Consider the following 18,885-nt stretch of genomic DNA (forward strand, 5'->3'; position numbering starts at 1 on the left):
CCCCCTCAAAAGTTTCTTCATACTCTTTTGTAGTCAATTCCTTCCCATGGTCCCAGGCAATCACTAATCTGGCTCTGTCACTGTAGATTAGCTTTGCCTGTTCTAGAATTTCTATAAGCAAAATCACAGAGTATGCATTATTTTATGTTCATCTTGTTTCAATAAAGTCTATTTTATTTTCTATAGAGTCTATTTATGTTTACATTGTGTCATAGTTTATACATCATGTTGTAGGTAACTGTGGAAAAGCATAAAACAAATAGGATATAATAATGGTTCATAAATTCCACTTAGCTGTTTCAGATGTAGCTGAACTCGAAATGAACTTAGTTTTTGATATGTCCTTTCCCACTTCTGAAATGTTTACTTTAAAAATCATAAGGACCCTCAGACTAGTTTTTCATTACTGAGATGTCTTTTACAATTCACTGTGTTCCTATGGAGAACCCTAAAGTCAATCCCAGGAGGAGCTTTGTTTATACTTTGACACCAGCTTAAACCATCTTCTGTCACGCACACCCCTCCACTTCCCCTCCTGAAAAAGTGCCACTCCCTTTGTGTCCAATGGAGCTCACTTAACAAGCCCAGCCTAGGCTGGAATAAAAAGGACAATTGGGATATTATGTCTTGCAGGTGTAGGAAAAGGGTGTTGAGAAGGCTCTCACACTAGCTGTCCCCTCAGCTCAAAGGGTAGAGCATCAGGTTCCATAGAGTCCAAATCTCTTGCCACCTGATCATAGATTCTTCTTGCATCCTCATACCTGTCCTCAGGCCAGCGAAGGTCACAGGAGCCCTGACAAGCAAAGGTGGAGTTAGAACCATAGAGAGGTGCTCTGTGGGTCAGCATTGCAGCTCTGGGGGATTCACTCTCCTGCTATACTTCACAGAAAAGAAAAATGTTTTAGCTTCTAATTATGGGGGCAATTCTAACATACACAAAGAGGAGATTATTATGAACCCTGTGAACCCATCACCTAGTTTCAAAAATATCAACCTTTGGTCAATCTTGATTTATTTATATCTCTACCTTCTCATCCCCCACCCCTACTAACTGGATTGTTTTTAAGCAAGTCCAAGATATCTCACGATTTCCTGTCAAAAAAAGTAATTTAAATGTCAGACATGAAATTTTTAGTCAGCACATGATATCAGCTATGGGAACTGTGGAATGTGAATCTTGATTCTCTCAGTCTAATGACTGTTCAAAACATTGCCTCATCAAAATAGAAGAGATGAAAGACCACGTAGGGTGGTCCTTACTGGGGATGTGCTTTGCCCTAGATTTGGGAGAAAATGGTTGTTTTTGATCAGTAAACTTTAGAGCAGACTTGCCCAGGGGCCAAATATGGCCCGCTGCATGTTTTTTTCTTATTGCTTAAGAATAGTTTTACATTTTTTAATTGCTGGGAAAATATCAAAAAAGAAGTGATACTTGTGACGTGTGAAAATTATATGAATTTCAAATTTCAGTATCCAAAAATAAAGTTTTATTGGAACTTAGCCACAATTGTTTGTTTATCTATTGTTTATGGCTGCTTTTATGGCAGAGTGAGTAGTTTCTAGAGAAACAGTATATCCTGCAAAGCCCAAAATATTTACTATCTGCCCTTTATAGAAATTGTACAGACTGCACCTGTGCTTTAGAGGGCACTGCGGTTCAGCACCATGGACAGCACCAAGCACTTTATTTCCACCTTGGTGGGGAGAATGGTGCTCCATCTGGACCACGTTACAGAGGGAAATCTTTGACCCGCTGTTGCCGGACCATAGTCAAGGCCACACAGAAAGTCAGGGGTTCTGCCGTATATCTCTTACTGTAATGCAGTAGGTGGGGCTTAGCCGGTGGTCAAGGTACCTGTCTGCTGTTTTTGCCTGCTCAGCCACCATCCTCACTTCCCTCTGGGCTCTCCATTCCCTCTTCCATTCTCAGCCCAGTGGATTGAGCGGGGTGGCCCCTACTCCCTGATACCATGGGTGGGCACTGATCCAAACTTGTGCAATTAGCATATTTTACACCCAGCTTCAGTGGTTCAGCAATGAGCATGAACCAAACTAAACCAGTAAGTGTCTGCGTTGGGGCTTTGGAGCTATTGAAAAAGAGGCATTCTCTTTTTTGAAGGTTTCTAATCTAACAGAATACAAACCTGAATTTTCTAGGGACATCTTCAGAGAGGAAATTCTGTGTGGGCCTGAAGACAATTCTATCCCTTGACTTTTCCTTTGAGTGGACCAAAAAATTATTTCTCTATATCTCTCTGCTTAACCAGTATAATGGAGTTGGCTAATTATCCAACCAAATACATACCTTCCTTCTTCCACAGTAACAAAAAATTGTAGTAGGGGCATATAGCTGCCAAATAGACTGCATTTCTCAGCCTCCTGTGCAGTTAGGTGTGACCACGGTCATATTCTCAGCAGTGGAATAAGAGCAGAATGTACCATTTCTGGGCCTGTACCATAAGTCAGGGTTGTACCTATACCATACTCTCTTTTCCCCTTTCCCACCAGATGAAACCCCCAGTGAACTGGCCCATCCATGTAAACGTGGTCAGTTTACTGGAGGATAGCAGAGGAACACAACAGAAAGAACTTGGGTTCCAGAATAACCTTGTGCTGCAGGGCCACTCACCTTTGACTGTTATGTGAAAAATAGACTGTTTTGTTTAGGCCACTGGATTATGGCCAAGGCCTCTTTGCTACAGTAGCTATCTTACCCTAACTAATACGAGCAGTAGGAGGTGGGTTTCTAGCACTAGCCAGGAAATATTTCTGCTGATACAAATCTCCTCACCATCTGTACTTCATCGTAGAGGGGTCCCCAGGCCCCAGATGGGGCATACAGTCTTTCCACCTCATCATACAGGTGCCCAGGAACAGCCATATTCTCCTCCTCAAGATGCATAAGACCTGGAATTGGAGTGGAAGGGAGGGGTGATCAGGGCACCAGTCCAAATGTCAGGGGGCATCTATGAGGGGGGCGGGACTTCCACTGTGCTCACCACTCACCTCGGGGATAAGACATCTCCTCCAGCATGGGGGGCAGCTGGGGGCTGAAGTCCCTCATGGAATGGTAATATGGCTCTACATCTGTTGTGCTAACCTGTCAGCACCCCCCCCCAAAAAAAAAAAAAAACAGATAGTCTTTTCCATCCTTTGACTCCACCATTCCAGGAAAGGGCAATGATTAACCTAAAGCTAACAGTGGAATTTTAGTCACTGTTAGTTCTCTGTTGGTGGGGTGTCAGGACCACCCCCACTCACCGTGGAGCTTCGAGTGTCCTGGTCTCCAGTCCACTGGCTCTCCTCATATTCATTCCTGACTCGGTCCTCCTCTGACCTTCCGAGATGGAGGCATGAGGGGCAGTTGGGTGTTGACCCTCTGGCAGCTGCCACCCTCAAACCTCCTCCCCAGAGTCTCCCTCACAGATAAATATTCCCACTTACCCTGCTTCTGTCTTCTCTGAGATGCCTGAGGGGAAAAGGGAGAAATGGGTCAGGGACACGCCCCTCAAGCCCACTTGGGCCTCGGATAACTTCAATATGCAGCAAACCCAGGGCTCCCATCGCCCTTGGGCCTCTGTCCCAGCAGGGGAAGGGTCCCTCCTCACCCTCAGCAAGACGCTTCAATCTCCGCTGCCAGAGGAATCCCCCGACACAGGAGGCATTAGAAAGCAGCAGGAGACCCCCAACAGCAAACAGAACAGGCAGCAGGGGCAGCTCTGAGGTTCCTGTGGGACGGAAGTAACCCCTCAGTGAGCCCAAAACAATTGGTTTTAGACCTCAGTTAGGTTCTCTGAAAAAGCCTGTTCCTGACCAACAAAGACCCTCCTCCTAGGGCAGGGAAGCAGATGACCAGGGGTTTCCATGTCCACTTCTTTTGCCACCCCAGGGCAGGTGGCTTTTTTCTCAAATCAAGCCATTAGCAGTGGGTCCTACCTTTGCCCAAGCCCCATGTATGGACTCTAGCAGGCACTTCAGCTCCTTCACTAGGCATTCAAGACCTTCTATGATCTGGCCTCTTCCCACATCTCCACTCTTGTCCACCAACTATTGAGCCTCCAGCCACACAAAACTAACCACTGGCTGTTTCCAGAATCACTGGGGCAAATCCATACCTCTAAGCCTTCAAATAGTCAAGTATCTGTCCTTAAATGTCTTTCTTCTCAAGCAAACTTCGATTCTCCCTTCAAACTCCATCTCAGATAACTTACTCTTTGCACAAACTTCCATCCCAGACAACACCAGAATCCTCTGCTATATCCCTGAGGACAAGACTAAGTCCCTCTCAGTAGACATCTGCTCAGCACTTCTGCTGACAGGACTCATTTTCCTTTGACGGTGGTTACTCCCTGCTCTCAGTCTGGATGGCTCCGCAGGACTCTGTGGAGAACACATGGCCCAACCTGGCCAATAAGGGCACCCATCCCTCTTCCCACAGTGATCGATTCAGGGACTGGCATTTGACCTAAGGTAGATTTTTGCAAGAGCATCTAGGACACTCTTCTGCTAGCTGCTAAGAAGTGTGGGATGCTAAGTGGCCCAGTGGTTAAGAATATGCCTGCCCAAGCAGAGGACACGGGTTTGATCCCTTCTCCAGGAAGATTCCCACATGCTGCGGAGCAACTAAGCCCATGTGCCACAATGACTGAGCCAGTGCTGTAGAGCCCTTGAGCCACAACTATTGAACCCGTGTGCCACAACTACTGAAGCCCACGTGCCTAGAGCCCATGCTCCACAACAAAAGAAGCCACCACAATGAGGAGCCTGTGCGTCACAATGAAGAGAAAGCCCGTGTGCAGCAACGAAGACCCAACATAGCCAATAAATAAATAAAATTAAAAAAAAAAAAAGCTGAAGGTGTGTGAGGACTTCTTTACCTTCTTAAGAGAAGAACCTGAGAAGGAAGTCATCAGAGTTGAAGGCAAAGTTGAGAGAGAGAGTGGGAAACTGATCCTTGGTGAAAATTTTGAGCACTTAAATCCAGCCACACTTAGAGTTTTCAATTTCATGGGCTAAGCAATTCTTTTTATTGTCAGCAATAGCTGAATTTCTGTCACTTGCAACCTTCTCAGGCTCTAAAGGGTATTATTTGCAAAACGGTCATAATTGTCTCCCTGTGTGCATGCTCTTGAGATTTCCCCTTCCACACTGACTCTAAGTTGAGCCATGTCACTTGCTTCAGCCAATAAGACAGAATCAGAAGCTTGAAAAGTGCCTGTGAATTGGGACTTGCCCCCTACTGGTGCTCTTGGGACTCCAGTGACCACCTCCCCGTGAACAAGCCGAGGAGACACATGCGGCCCAGTTATCTCCATTGTCCCAACCAACAGCCAGATTTTCAGACGAGTGAGGTGGGGGCCCTCCTAAACCAACCAGTCCCAGTGGAGCTGCTGCCTGACTATAGCCCAGACCAGAACTGTTCAGCCACTCATAAAATCACAAGAAATAATGTTTGTTGCTGTAAGTGCCCATGTTTAGGGTTGTCTGTTATGCAGCAAAAGCCAACTGACACAGGCTCTGCACAGAGCATGGAGTCAGCAAGTTCTTTCCGAATTAAACTGAATCAGGAAGAGAGAAAATTTATCACATCCAGATAAGAGGAAGAACTAAGGATATGCATGAGAGCCTACAAGGCAGAGTTAAGTCTTTTTTAAAAATTATTTATTTATTTATTTATTTATTTATTGGCTGCATTGGGTCTTACACAGGCTTTCTCTAGTTGTGGAGAGTGGGGGCTACTCTTCATTGTGGTGCGCAGGCTCCTCATTGCTATGGCTTCTCCTGTTGTGGAGCACAGGCTCTAGGCACGTGGGCTTCAGTAGTTGCAACACACGGGCTCAGTAGTTATGGCTCACGGGCTCTAGAGCGCAGGCTCAATAGCTGTGGCGCACGGGCTTAGTTGCTCTGCGGCATGTGGGATACTCCTGGAGGATTGAACCCATGCCCCTGCATTGGCAGGCAGATTCTTAACCACTGTGCCACCTAGGAAGTCCCCAGAGTTAAGTCTTAAAGGGCTATGGCCACAAGGCAGAGGAGGTGGGGTTAGAGACCAGAAAGTTTGTTCCAAGAGACAGAGGGGTGATTGGGGATTGAGGACTTGCCTGCAGGCTGCTCTGTGGGCAGCTGGTAGTCAGGTGCTCCAGAAGGTTGGTCTAGACCTGGCAGGTGGATATAGAGAATGCAAATTAACACCAACAATCTGAGATAAGCCATAAATATTTTTCAGTCTCCTATTAAGCTTTGCAACCCATTTTGAGACTCACAGGGATTAATTTATGACGTCTTAGGAATATTTCAAAGAGAATTGGCAATTGCTGATCGTAATGACAATGCTATTAATAATCATTCTAACACATGCTAATATGAAGGTGAGTCAAAAATTATTCACACTCCAGTTATATTAAAACTCCTATAAATTATACAGCCAGAGTGTGGATAATTTTTGACTTACCCTTGTAGTAATAATAATAATAATGCTAATAAGAAAAATAATAATAATAAATTATTGATGAGTGCTTTATGGTGTCGAAGGTTCTTTTAATCTGAATTGTCAATTTTGGGGATTAATCAAAAAAGATCATGGGTTCTCAGACTGCTTTAATAGAGGTATAAGTTCTAGAACAAGGGAGGTGAGTATAGTACTACTTTAGTGCTTAAAAGGAAAACTGGAATGAGGATGGGGGGAAAGAGGAGGGAAGATTGTAGGGATGGGAAAGAGTCCTTACTTCCATGAGGAAAAAGGCTGCTCTGTCAGGAAGGGAAACACAGAAAAAGGGAGCCTTCATGGGGCAGAGTAAACAGAAGGTGAGCGGGGGGAGGGGGCATTTCTTTAAATTAGCATCTACATAGCACTTACTTTGTACAGGGCGCTATTCTAAGAGCTTTAGATATATTGATTTATTTAATCCTCACAACTGTCTAAAATAGACCTTACTTTCAGAAACTGAGATACAGAGACTGGCGATATACCTTATCTTTAGAGACTGAGGCTCGAAGATTATACTGAGTCTTAAGTAACTTGTCTAAGGTCTCACATCTAGGAAGTTGCAGAGCTGGGACTTGAACTCAGGTTTGTCTGAACCAGGCTCTGTATGATTAGCCACTACACCATAGTGCTTATCAGAGTCAAAATGTTCTCAGTCATATTCAAGGAATTTATCCGTGTTATCAAAGTTGCGGAATTTATTGATATAAAGTTGTTCGTAATATTGATACTTCCTAATTTCCCCTTAATGTCTATAGGATAGGTGGTAATGTCCCCTTTTTCATTCCTGATGTTGGTTAAGGGTTGCCTTCTCTTTTTTGCCTTGATTGGCTTTATAAATGTTATTGATCTTTTCAAAGAATCAGCTTTTGTTTTCATTATTTTCCTGTATTGTTTTTTGATTTTCCAGTTCATCAATTTCTGCTCTTTATTATTTCCTTCCTTTTGTCCACTTTGGGTTTAATTTGCCTTTCTTTTTCTAGTTTCTTAAGATGGAAACTTAGTTTGAAGGCTTAAAAAAATCTAATATGAGCACTTAAAGCTAAAAATTGCTTGCTAAGCACTGCTTTAGCTGCATCCCACAATTTTCATATGTCTTCATTTTCATTCAACTCAAATTCTCTTCTAATTCCCTTGTGTCATTAATCACATTCAGGTAATATAGTTTAGTGGCAAAAACTAGTCTCTGGAATTCATCTGCCTGAGTTTAAATTTCATCTGTAGCTCCTTCTACCTGTGTGAGCTTTGACAAGTAGCTTAACTTCTTTGGGCCTCAGTTTCTCCATCTGCAAAAGGGGAATAATAGTATCGACTTCACTATACCACCCTCTAGGTCCTCTGAGGAATTCTGCAACCTGCCCAAGAATGTCCCTTCCCACCTGGGGTGGTGATCGAGATCTGGGACCCCTTGTCAGCTACTCCGCTGTCGCCCAGGGCATTCCTGGCCAGCAACCAGATCCTGTATCGTGTAGAAGGCTGCAGCCCCGTCAGTGTGAAGGTGGTGGCCTGGGGTGGTAGGACATCCATGTAGAGGAACCCTGGAGTCCCCAGGGCCTCATACCTGCATGAAAGGGAGGGTAGTCATTTAGGGAGGTGCCCCAGCCATATTGGCTGCCACCCCTTCCCTGCCATGACAGGGACCCACCTGATTTGGAAACTCTGTGGCAAGCCCCCATCAAAGCCAGGCTTCCACTCCAGCCCCACGGAGTATGGGGTCATGCTCATGACCTTCAATCCCAGTGGCGAATCAGGGCGGCCTTTGAGGTAAGGGATGGCGGACACAGTCAGAGGATACAGAAGGATTCTGGAAGATTCCTTCCCGATTTCCCATAAGCATGATTTTAAGTATACAGTGGGTTCTCATTATTCGCGGTGGTTGTTCTCTAAAGTTACTGTAAACACCCAATTAGCAAATACAAAACCATTGTTTCTAAGGGAAATGCAGGCTTAGATTCCCAAGACCCTCTAGTCCTCTAGTTACATTTCATCAACCAATTAATACATGATCGTGTATTGTGCATGTTTCTGCTTAAAGATGTCTTTAATATATCTCGTTGATTCATTAGCATTGAACTCAGAGCCAACGCTGCTATAAACTCACACCTGAACAAACCTTACCCAACACAAATATTTTCTCCAAGTGGCACATCACAGCCTTCTTGAGCTTGGGAACACCAGACAGCACTTTAGCGCTGTGCTTGGGGGCCATTTTATTTAGCAAAATCACTACCGAAAAGCACAAAGGTGCAAAAAATGAGAGCTATAAGAAGGCAGAGTGTCATCTTGCTCCATCTCAACTGAAAATGTACTCACTGGATGACTCAAATTTTTCACCCACTTTGTATGGTTCCCTGAATGTCTGAGAAAGCAGCATGAGTATTGACTTGGGGTTACAGATAAATTTTAGCAAGTAGGCAGATTTGCAAATACAGACTCCACAGATAATGAGGATTGACTGTATAATATATGTTTCTTGTAGTGGATTTTTGTAGCTATCTCATATCCATTCCCTTCATTTCTTCTGCTTACAGACCCTGACCATCCATTGGAGAACCACCTGCTCACACTCGCAGGCCACGTGCTTCTGATGGAAGTGACTCTACTCCTTGCAGGATGGACATGTGAGCAGGTCTGACCAACAAGAGAAACAATCAGGTTGTCTTCCTCTCACCACCTGATTAGATCAGGGACCGGCTGGGAGCCAAGTGGAGCCAATGGATCTTGATTCTAGTACTTTCATACCACTGTTAGGAAGGCTTACTTTCTTGTAAGTCTTTTTATAGGGGTCCGTTAGATGTCTCACCGACCATTATGAGAAGCCTTATAAGAAAGCCAACACAGAGAAAAGTAGCCCTGAGAGATGGAGAATTCTTGATGACAGCTGAACCTAGATTCAGTGACTCCTGAAGATCTACTTTTCAGTTACTTGGGCCAATAAGAAGGCCTCCTCCATTTTTTCCTTTGTTGTGGATTTCCCTAAAAATCCAGTCTCCATTGGGATTGGGGGGGGGGGGCAGGTAAAACCTCCATCCTCATTCATAAACACTTCTCAAGTTTCAGGAATACTGCCATTCTGGGACCAACCAGAGACTCGGGGACTGACCTAGGGCAGCACCCTCCCAACACCCTCCCATCTTACTGATGCTGACGAGTTGAATGTTGGTGTGGTCGGAGCCAAGGGGGTTGGTGGCTGTGCACGTGAAGAGGGCGTAATCCTGGGCTGCAGACACGTTGGCAATGGTCAGAAGGCTGCTGTGAACAGCGCCCTGGTGGTACGTGTGTTCTGTGTACCTGGAGAGGAGGAGTGGCAGGGATTCAGGTAGGGTGACTGGGATTGGGGTATCAAAGTTAGGGTTGGAGTGCTACCTGGTTGAGCCTGGGCTCACCTGGGATCCTGGAGATCCAGAGGGACCCCGTTTTTGGTCCAAGTGAAGATGATATTGGGGACACCTCGGGCACGACAGTGGAGGGTGGCAGAAGTAGTGCTGTCTCCAGCTGCAGCCACTTTAGTTAAGGGAGCAGGATGTTCCACGTAGGGGGCAACTAGAGGGGTTGGAGGTCAACATGAGGTTTATGGAAGGACACGACATGTGGGTTTAGTGGCAGGCCTTGGAGTTAGGGCTTTGGTTGTTACTCACATCTGACAACAAGACGGACCAGCCCTCGGGCTGGAGGTGCCACCCCATTGTCCACTATGCACTGGTAAGCACCAGCCTGGTTCAGCTTGGCATGGCGAATCCGAAGACGCCCTGTGGACCCCTTTGACATCTTCTCCATGTCTTCCAGACTCTGGTCCTCCTCCTCTTCTCCCTGGAGGCCCAAGACTCAGGAGATGGTCCCCAAGTCTGGCCCCAGATCCATTATCCCCCAAACTGGGTCCCCTCCATAGCCTCATTCTCCCAGCCACAATCACCCTTCCCAGCAAAGAAAAAATTCTCCCTGTTATCCACCCATTCACCTTCCATCCATTTATCCAACCATTCATGCGTGGATCCATCCATTCATCCACCAACCCAGCCACACACTCACCCATCCATTTATTCAACCATTCATGCTTGGAACCATCAATCCACTCATCCATTCATGTATTTAACCATCCACCTACCCATCGATTCATCCATTTATCCATACAACTATCAACCTCCCTTTCCATTCATTCATCCATTCACCCATTCATTCATCCAACCATTTGTCTTCCTTCTACCCCCACATGCACCCTTCCATCTCTCTACCTATCCACCCCATCTATTCACTTATATATGCACAAACCAATAAATATATACATCTGTTCGTCAGTTCATCTAGCTACCTATCTATCCATCTCTCCATCTAGCCACTGACCTGTGCACCTACCCATCCATCCATTTATCCATTATCCTTCCACAGACATATTTTCCACTGGTGGTGTATCTATCCATCCATCTACTCTCTGATCTAATCTAATCTAATCTAATCTAACCTACTCATTCGTTTTATTCAATCGTCTAATTGCCCATTTATTGATCCATTTATCCATTCATTCACTTGTCCATTTGTCCATCTGTTCTTCCATCCACTCATTCATCCATCCACCTATTCATCCCACCCATCTACCTATCCATCCATGTATTTACCCACCTGCCCACCCACTCACCTGGTTATCTATTTACTCATCCACCCCCCATCTGCCATTCAACAGTTAGTTCTTAGAGCATGCCCTGACAAGTACATAGTTATATAGGGTCATTTAGATGTGACCCCTCCTCCCAAGGAGCTCACAGTCAAGAAATCACATCCCCCAGCCCCTAATTCCATTTTCCAAAGGTCAGATCCTCACCAGCCTCTCCCAGTTGAACATCTCTGGAAGGATGGGATTGGCATCAACGGTGCAGACTATGTCCACAGAATCCCCAATATTCACCTCAGTGGGGTCTTGGAGAGTTCGGATTATGGGAGCATCTAGGGAAGGCAGGAGCTTGGAGAAGGCACTTGGGCCCAGACAGGCCATGGTGGAAGAGGGCCCCAGGTGGGAGAGGTGTCTTAGAGATACCCAGGAAAGTTATGGGTGTGATAAAGTCTGCCTTTGGAGTAAAGTCCTCAGGGTTAGTGAGGTTGTCCCCACCCTTTACTATGCCACTGTAGTGACGAGAATAGGTCTGGTGGACTTCCAGAATTGTGTGGAGGTGGGGCTTCCACAGTGGGCTTGGCTTCCTGATGGGAGTAGGTGGGCAGAGATTCTACATAAGGTATCTCCAGTGGGCAGGTTTCCCAAAGTGGGCATGGCTCCATCACAGTGGGAGCTCCCAGAGTGGGAGGCTTCCAGGATGGGTGAATATCCCTGAGTGGGCGGAGCTACCACAATGAGGAGACTCCACAGTGGGCAAGATTCCTCCGGTGGGTGTGGTTGCCATGGCCAGCTGGGCTCCCAGAGCTCCTTAGTTTCCAAGGGTGAAGGGGGGCTCACAGTGTACATCCAGCCTCACAAGAGCTTCAGCAGTGCCCTCTGAGTTCTGGCAGTGCAGCTGGTAGAGGCCATCGTCAGCGCGGGTCACATTCCACAGCTGCAGGGCTCCACCAGACAGGATACGATGCCGGGGGCCGCCAACTGGGGGAAGTCAGGGTGAGGGGCCTGCTATACCCTCGTGTCGCGCATTGCTGGAGACCTGCACCCCTCTCCATGGCCCCTCCCTGCACCTGGGCTGAGGCGATAGCCGCGGAAGGTCCAGTTGAAGGCCTCTGGGTCAGGGTTGGCAGACACGGATACGGGCAGCAGTGCCTCACCCTGCTCCACCGCGGTCACCACAAGCACCTGCTCCCCCAGGAACTCTGGAGGGTCTGCGGAGGAGGTGCCACCGAGAGTCAAGATTGTTAAGGTTCGGGTCCAGGGTGGATGTGAGATCAGGGTGCAGGCATAAAGGGTTAAAGTCGAGATCACGACTAGAATTTTAAGGTTGTGGACCAGGTAGCAATTACGTTCAGAGCTGAGATTGGAGTTAGGTTCAGAAGAGGCCAGAGTCAGATTTAAGGATGGAAAGGGCGTTCGGGATGGGGGTCACGGTCAGGAGTTAGAATAGAGGACAAACGGCAGGACAGAGGTTGGGCAGGATAGGAGTTGGTGCAGAGTTGGGTGTCAGGATAAAGGTCAGGAAAGTTTCAGGGTTTAGAATGGAAGTCAAAGACAGTATCAAGATGAAGACCCAAGTCGTATAGGGTCAGGAGGGAATCAAGAGGGATGCCAGGCCTGCGCACATACACAGCACGTTGAGGCGGTAGAAGGCGCTCACGGTTTCCCGTAGCTCGGTGCTGTGGGCACTGCAGGTCACGCGGTGGCCGTGGTCGCGAGATGACATTCTCAGAAGGACGCTCCTGGCAGCGGCGGAGCCTTTGAATGGAGCACTCGGGGGCGAGGCGGCCACGCCTTCCAGCCTGTGGACCGGGCAGGGAGTAGGACCAGAGCCAGAGTCTGGGTACTGGGTACCGGGTACTGAGTTGGGTACTGGGCTGGAGGGCAAGTAGGGCGGGGGCTGGATTCTGACTGTAAAGGAGCATGAAGAGAACCGGGAGGGCCACTCGCACTCTCACCTCTCCCCCTCCTTGTCCCACGACAAGTTGACCGGAGGGTTGCTGCTGACGCTGAGGCACGTCAAGTTTAAGGCATCCCCGGGGCGTAGCGCCGACGCGTTGGCCAGGATTGTCACATTAGTCGGAGGGACTTCGAGAACCGTTGGGAGGAGCGAGCCTCAGAGGTGAGGAGGCAGCCGGGCCTGCTTCGGCCAAGCCTTGACCCAGGCCCTGCCCAGCCCCGAGGGCGCCGGGCTCTGCAGCACCCACCCCTCCCCCAGCTGCCTCCCACCCGCACCCCAGCAGCCGCGGCTCCAGCGCAGTTCCCCTCCGCAGCCAAGCCCTCCCTCCCAGCCCGGCACTGCGCCTCCTCACACTGCACCACCAGCTGCGTGGACGCGCTGAGCTGGCCGGCTTTGCACGTGAACTTGGCCTGGTTGTCCGACGGACCCGTGACCAGCACTAGCTCTCGGGAGAAGGTGCTCCCGGACTTCTCCAGACTTCCCAGCTGCACCCGCCGCGGCTCCTGGGGCGGCCGCGGTTCGGTCACGGTGCGTGAGTCCTGAGGGCCAAGACTGACTGGGGGACCGCGGGTAGCCATGTCATCCCCCCGCGAGACGCCCCCATTGGGTCGGCTGCCAGCCCTCTGTGTGATGAGGAAAAGGCGCCCCCTTCTGCGGACACCGCCTAGGGTAGAGGAATGGGGACTGGAATTGAGCACGCCCCACCCGGAATCTCTGCCGCCTACTGGGCCCCCGGGGCCCCGAGATTATCCTGTCTGATCCGCCTCCAGCCCCAACCCTTACCTGTCCCCCCGCCCCTCCCCGCCTCCTCTGCTCTCTGGGGGACTGCAATTGTGGATGCCCTCGGCAGACCCTCAGCCCCACTCCTCAAAATTCATTCCAGCTATATTTACCAGACACCCTATGCCAGGAAATTCCCTTGGAATTCCCAAAGTTTTCCCAGAATTCCTTCATTTTTGACTATCCCTAGTTCTGTTTCTTCAAATCCCCACCTTCCTCAAAGATTTCCTTTGATCTTTCCCTTAATTTTATTGTCTGGTCACAGATTTCTGAATCCTTCCCCAGCATTCTCTTATTATCCTAGTCTTTTACTAGAATCCTTTGTTTTGCCCCAGTTCTTGGCACGTCCTCAAAATTCCATCCAATGAAATGGAATTCAATTTCATTCCTGTAATTCCTAGTCTTTCCTCAGGAATTTCCATGAGATTTGTAATTTCCCAAAATTCTCCCAGAATTCTGCCAGAGTTTTTCAATTTTAATGGAATTTCACTTTCTTACCCCCAAGTCCCAAGAACTCAATTTAACATTAATGGATTTTCAAATGTGCTGTAGGATTACTAGTCTTTCTCCCCAAATTTCTAGTCTTTGCCCCCTTTGCCCCATTTCACCTAAATATCAAGATTTCGCCAGAATTTCCTTTAATTTTAATGAAATTAATTGCCTTTCCTAATCCAGATCCAGAATTCTTTCTTTTATTCTAGAATTCTCACTGTTTTCCCAGAATTTCCTCAATTTTCCTAAGATTGCACTTAATTCTCATGGCGTTTGTCTTTTCAAATTCCCTGCCAAAACTCAAAATTTCCAATATTTTTCAAGAAATTCAGGTTTTCCAAGATTTCCCAAGAGGAGGAGAGAAGGGGCTTCATCTTTCCCCCACATTCCTGGCCACCCCACAACCCTTGCTTGGCACCAACCTTGTACCAGGTTAGGGAAGGGTCTGGGTTGCCTCCAATGGCCAAACACACCAGCCTCACCCGGGTTCCAGCCCGGAGGGGCTGCCTCTCTGGGGGGCCCTCGATCCACAGTTTCTGGGCAGGATCTGTGGAGAGAGCCAGAAGAGTGGCTTCTCTCTCTGGGCTGGAGCCTGAGGGAGGGGGTCTCTAAGGCATGGGACACTCCCCGGCAAGGGTGGAGGCTCACATTTCACATTCAGGGTGAGTGACTTCTTGAAGGTCTCCTTGGTGAAGGCCTCACTAAAGGCCTCACATGTGAGTGTCAGGCCATTGTCCTCCCGTCGCGCCAGGAATGTCAGGTTAGACATGGAGATGTGGCCACCATGCAGGCCCTGGCAGAGAGTGAGCTTCAGACTTGGGAAGTAGGGCACCCCTATGCATGGTACCAGTGACCTGGGTCCAACCCAGACCCCAGCAGGGACCTATGAATCATCTCCACCCTCTCCTCTGTTAGACCCAGGAGGCCCCGGGGCCCCAGTCCATGCTCCCCAGGGACCAAGGCATACAAGTTGCCAGACCCCTTCTCTCCCAGATCCAGGAGTTGTGCCCTCAGCTCCCTCCTCCCTCAGACCCAGGAGCCAGGCCCCCGCCTCACATCCATGACCGTCTCCTCTGTGGGCACCAGCTGCCGCCAGCCCAGCCACCATCGCAGTAGGACCCGTGGGCGACTGGACTTGGTGATGCAGGAGAGTGTCACGGGCTTGTTCTCAGACTGGGATGCAGATCCCAGGATGGTAATGGCACTGGGGGGAACTGCAGGGATGATGGCCGGAGGAGAGATACTAAGCTGGGCTGGACAGCTCAGAGATCAGTCCAGACAGACAGGAGACTGGGGACAGATGAGGAGGTCTTTGGCATGAGACAGGCATGATTTGGGGGTACAAACAGATGGTCCTCTGGGGTACAGACTGACAGATGGGCAGCTGGCACCAGAACTCACAAGTGACCTGCAGCGTGACCCCGCGTTCCTGGATCCCTGTAGATACGCTGTTGTAAGCCTCGCAGCTGAGTCTCGCCCCATGGTCCTCCGGCTGCACGATCATCACTAACAGGCTGCGGGCCACTGCCTGGGCGTGCTCTGTGCCCCATGCTGTGGACAGGGGCTGGCCATTCTGGAGACAGGGACAGGCCTGGGCCAGCTCAGGGCCAGCTCCTGGCCCCCACCCTTCCCCCCACCTCCATGCCTGCCTCTGCTCTCACCTTCAGCCACTGCAGTGTGGCTAGCGGATTCCCGCCTCGGGCGGTGCACAGCAGCTCCAAGCTCTGCCCTGCCCGCACGTGCCCCTCATCCAGACCTGGCCACTCAATGACAGGGGGTCCTGGGGGGACTGGGGAGAAGCAGTCACTCAGTGGGCCTGGGGAGCCCATCCATTCTTTCCAGGCCCCACAACCTGCCTCTGAGCCCCCATGTTTCCCCTTTGAGACCCTGAGCCTTCCATAATCCCTGTGCTCCCCAGGCCCCCCAGTTCCGGCTCCCCATCCCCAGTGCCAACAGCTGACCCAGTCCCCTACTTACACAGAACATTCATGGTGACTGAAGCCTTGATAGGGGTGTCCAAAGCTGGGCTGGACCCCTCACAGACCAGTAACTGCCCATTATCTGAGCTCTGGGGGGTCACCCTGGGGTGAGAAGTTGGGGTTCTGAAGTCAGAGTCATCATCTGAAATTTGGGGAGTCAAGGTGAAGAGGTGGGGATCCCGGGTCCCCACACCTGGTCTAAGTCTCTATGCTGATTTCCTTTAGCATCTAGAGTTCCATGGAAGAGATTTGGGGGTCAACAGCGAAAACTGAAGTCCCAGAGGCCCACACCTGGCCAAACCCTTTGTACTTGATACTCTGGAACTGGGATTCCATGAAGAAGTTTTAAAGTGTCAAGGTGAGGAACTGGGCCCCAGAGGTTCCTACCTGACCCAAGTTTCCATGCTTGAATCCCTAGGATATGGGGTTTTCGTGGAGAAATTTGGGGGTCAGGCTGAGGGGAGGGCACCCCAATTTCCATACCTTGCTGTGGCCTCTGTGGTGAAGAGTTTCTCCTGGGACCCCTCATTCACATTAGCAGAGATGTCAGAAACTGCTTGTCCACCTTGGGGTAACAAGAAGGCTGAAGAGGTGCCAGGTTTCCCCCAAAGTAGATCCTGGGGAGCGTGGCCTGGAAGTACTCAGGGTGGACATACAGCCCCCTCCCTCTCGGTTCTGAAGGAAAAGCATCATCTCCGTTCCCTTTGCACATTTGGGCCTCCCTGAATCCTGGAGTCCTCCCTCAGGACTGAGTCCTGGGTCTCTCCCCTCCCCTCCCCCTCCTTTTTTGGCTGCACCACCCAGTTTTGGGGGATCTTAGTTCCCTGACCAGGGATCAAACCCGTGCCCCCTGCAGTGAAAGTGTGAAGTCTTAACCACTGGACCGTCAGGGAATTCCCTCTCCCCTCCCCTCCGTGTTTTGCCCACCCCCACCACCTCAGCTTCCTGTTTCTGCACGAAAAGGACACCCGTATCTCTGTATCTCTGACTGGAGCCTCAGCCTCTTCACTGAGTCCCAGCCCAGCAGTCCCGAGAACTCCTAGGTGCCTTCACTGGATGTCCCCTCCCATCCACTGGGTCCTACACTGGCCTCAGCATCTCTCCAAGCCTGCCCCTGCATCCCAACTCAGGAGGACCCTGGGCAGGGCCACACCCCCTCCCCACTCCAGAAGCTTCACGCTGCCCCCACCAGTTCACCCACACTCACTCAGGAGGAAGGTGATGTCAGGTGCTGGCTTTGCGTCCCCAGACACACAGCTGACCGAGTACTCCTGCCCAGCTACCCACGTGACTGTGCTCCCTGCCTCGGGGGTCAGCTGAAGCACCTTGGGGGGCACTGGTGAGAAAGGGTCTGGGGTAAGCCCGAACCACTCAGAAGGATATGAGAATTTGGGCTTTGAGTTTCATTGCTCAAGAAGTGAGTTCTGCACCCTGAGTCTGAGGAAGGGTGGGGGAGTGGGGAATTAGGACCCTGGACTCTGGAGCCGGCGAAGGTAGAAGTCCAGACTCATGGGTCCTGGGGGTCTCTCACCCGTACCCAGGACAGAGAGGATCACTCTGGGCGAAACGAGCTCAGGGCCTGTCTCTGAGCGGCCGACCTGGCACTCATACTCTGCGTCGTCGCTGAGGTCACACATTTCAATATGCAGGTGGAATTCACCTGCAGGTAGGACCCAAGGTCAGGGCCGCAGTCAGACTTTGCTGGTGGTTCAGGATCTCAGGCTCTGGTCCCTTACCTTTCGCAGGGTCCCCTTCCAGGCGATACCGTGGGAAACTGGGGATCCGAGGATCGGGGCCTAGGAGCAGCCCATCTTTGGCCCACTGGACCGCGCTGCCAGGGGCGCTGACCCCACACCGCAGCTCAGCAGCAGCTCCCTCCACCACTGTCAAGTTTTCAGGCAGAGCCCAGAAGCCTCGGGGGGCCGAGGCAGGGATTGGCACCTGGGCCAGTCCTGGGAACACAGAGGTGTCAGCAGAAGAGGGCAGAAGGTCTATCTGGAGAATGTGAGTGGAAAATGAGGGCCACCTGGCTCTGGTCACAGGCCAGGATCCCACTCACCTGTTGTCAGCAGCCCCAAGAGGAGCAGCGGAGCCCTGATGGGGACGTTCAGGGCCATCCCAGGTCCTCGGCCTGAGGCTCCCACAGTGACCACTCCCTGCCTCCTGCGTCTGCCTCTGTCTTTCTCTGGGTCCCTCTCTACGTCTCCGTCTCTTGCTTTTCTCTTTGTTTCTCTTATTCTATTTTTCTTCTTCTCTTTCTCTGTTTTTCTCTCCTCCCAGGAGTCAGTCTCCACGCCCCACGCACTGTCTTTCTCTCTCTCTCTTCCTGCCCTAAGTCCCCTCCGATCTCCCTTCTGTATTCTCTTTGTCTCGCTCTCCTGGTCTAAGGTTCTCTCTCTCTCTTTCAGTCTCTGTCCCCTTCCCTGAGATCAGTTTCTATTCTCTTTCTTCTCCTGTACCACCCCCACCCCTGGTCTCCTCTCACCACTCATAGTCCCTCAAGGAGGACCACCTGCTGAGTCCGGCAGGCCTCAGGAGCCCAAGGGAGTGAGGATGCAGTCAGTGGCAGAGCTGGGTCCAGTTCTCA

At 50.0% G+C, this 18,885-nt stretch overlaps 1 protein-coding gene across 1 annotated transcript; it reads right to left on the reverse strand.

The window, feature by feature from the left end:
- Positions 1-661: 661 nt before the first annotated feature.
- Positions 662-18,859, reverse strand: NPHS1 (NPHS1 adhesion molecule, nephrin). Its single transcript, XM_057712301.1, has 29 exons — positions 18,358-18,859; positions 18,035-18,250; positions 17,836-17,958; positions 17,506-17,634; positions 16,782-16,863; positions 16,297-16,400; positions 15,981-16,108; positions 15,721-15,892; positions 15,376-15,533; positions 14,968-15,112; positions 14,742-14,866; positions 13,400-13,586; positions 13,046-13,175; positions 12,717-12,889; positions 12,158-12,298; positions 11,928-12,068; positions 11,301-11,422; positions 10,123-10,294; positions 9,871-10,027; positions 9,624-9,775; positions 8,130-8,241; positions 7,864-8,045; positions 6,102-6,158; positions 3,609-3,728; positions 3,445-3,469; positions 3,262-3,337; positions 3,007-3,100; positions 2,792-2,907; positions 662-793 (listed from the first exon to the last, which is right to left on the reverse strand). The coding sequence occupies exons 1-29, from the start codon at positions 18,413-18,415 to the stop codon at positions 662-664; spliced, it is 3,729 nt and encodes a 1,242-aa protein (XP_057568284.1). The 5' UTR covers positions 18,416-18,859.
- Between the last annotated feature and the right edge of the window lie 26 nt (positions 18,860-18,885).

The sequence above is a fragment of the Hippopotamus amphibius genome, chromosome 16 (genome assembly GCF_030028045.1).
Source record: "Hippopotamus amphibius kiboko isolate mHipAmp2 chromosome 16, mHipAmp2.hap2, whole genome shotgun sequence".
In the NCBI taxonomy this organism is placed as follows: domain Eukaryota; kingdom Metazoa; phylum Chordata; class Mammalia; order Artiodactyla; family Hippopotamidae; genus Hippopotamus; species Hippopotamus amphibius.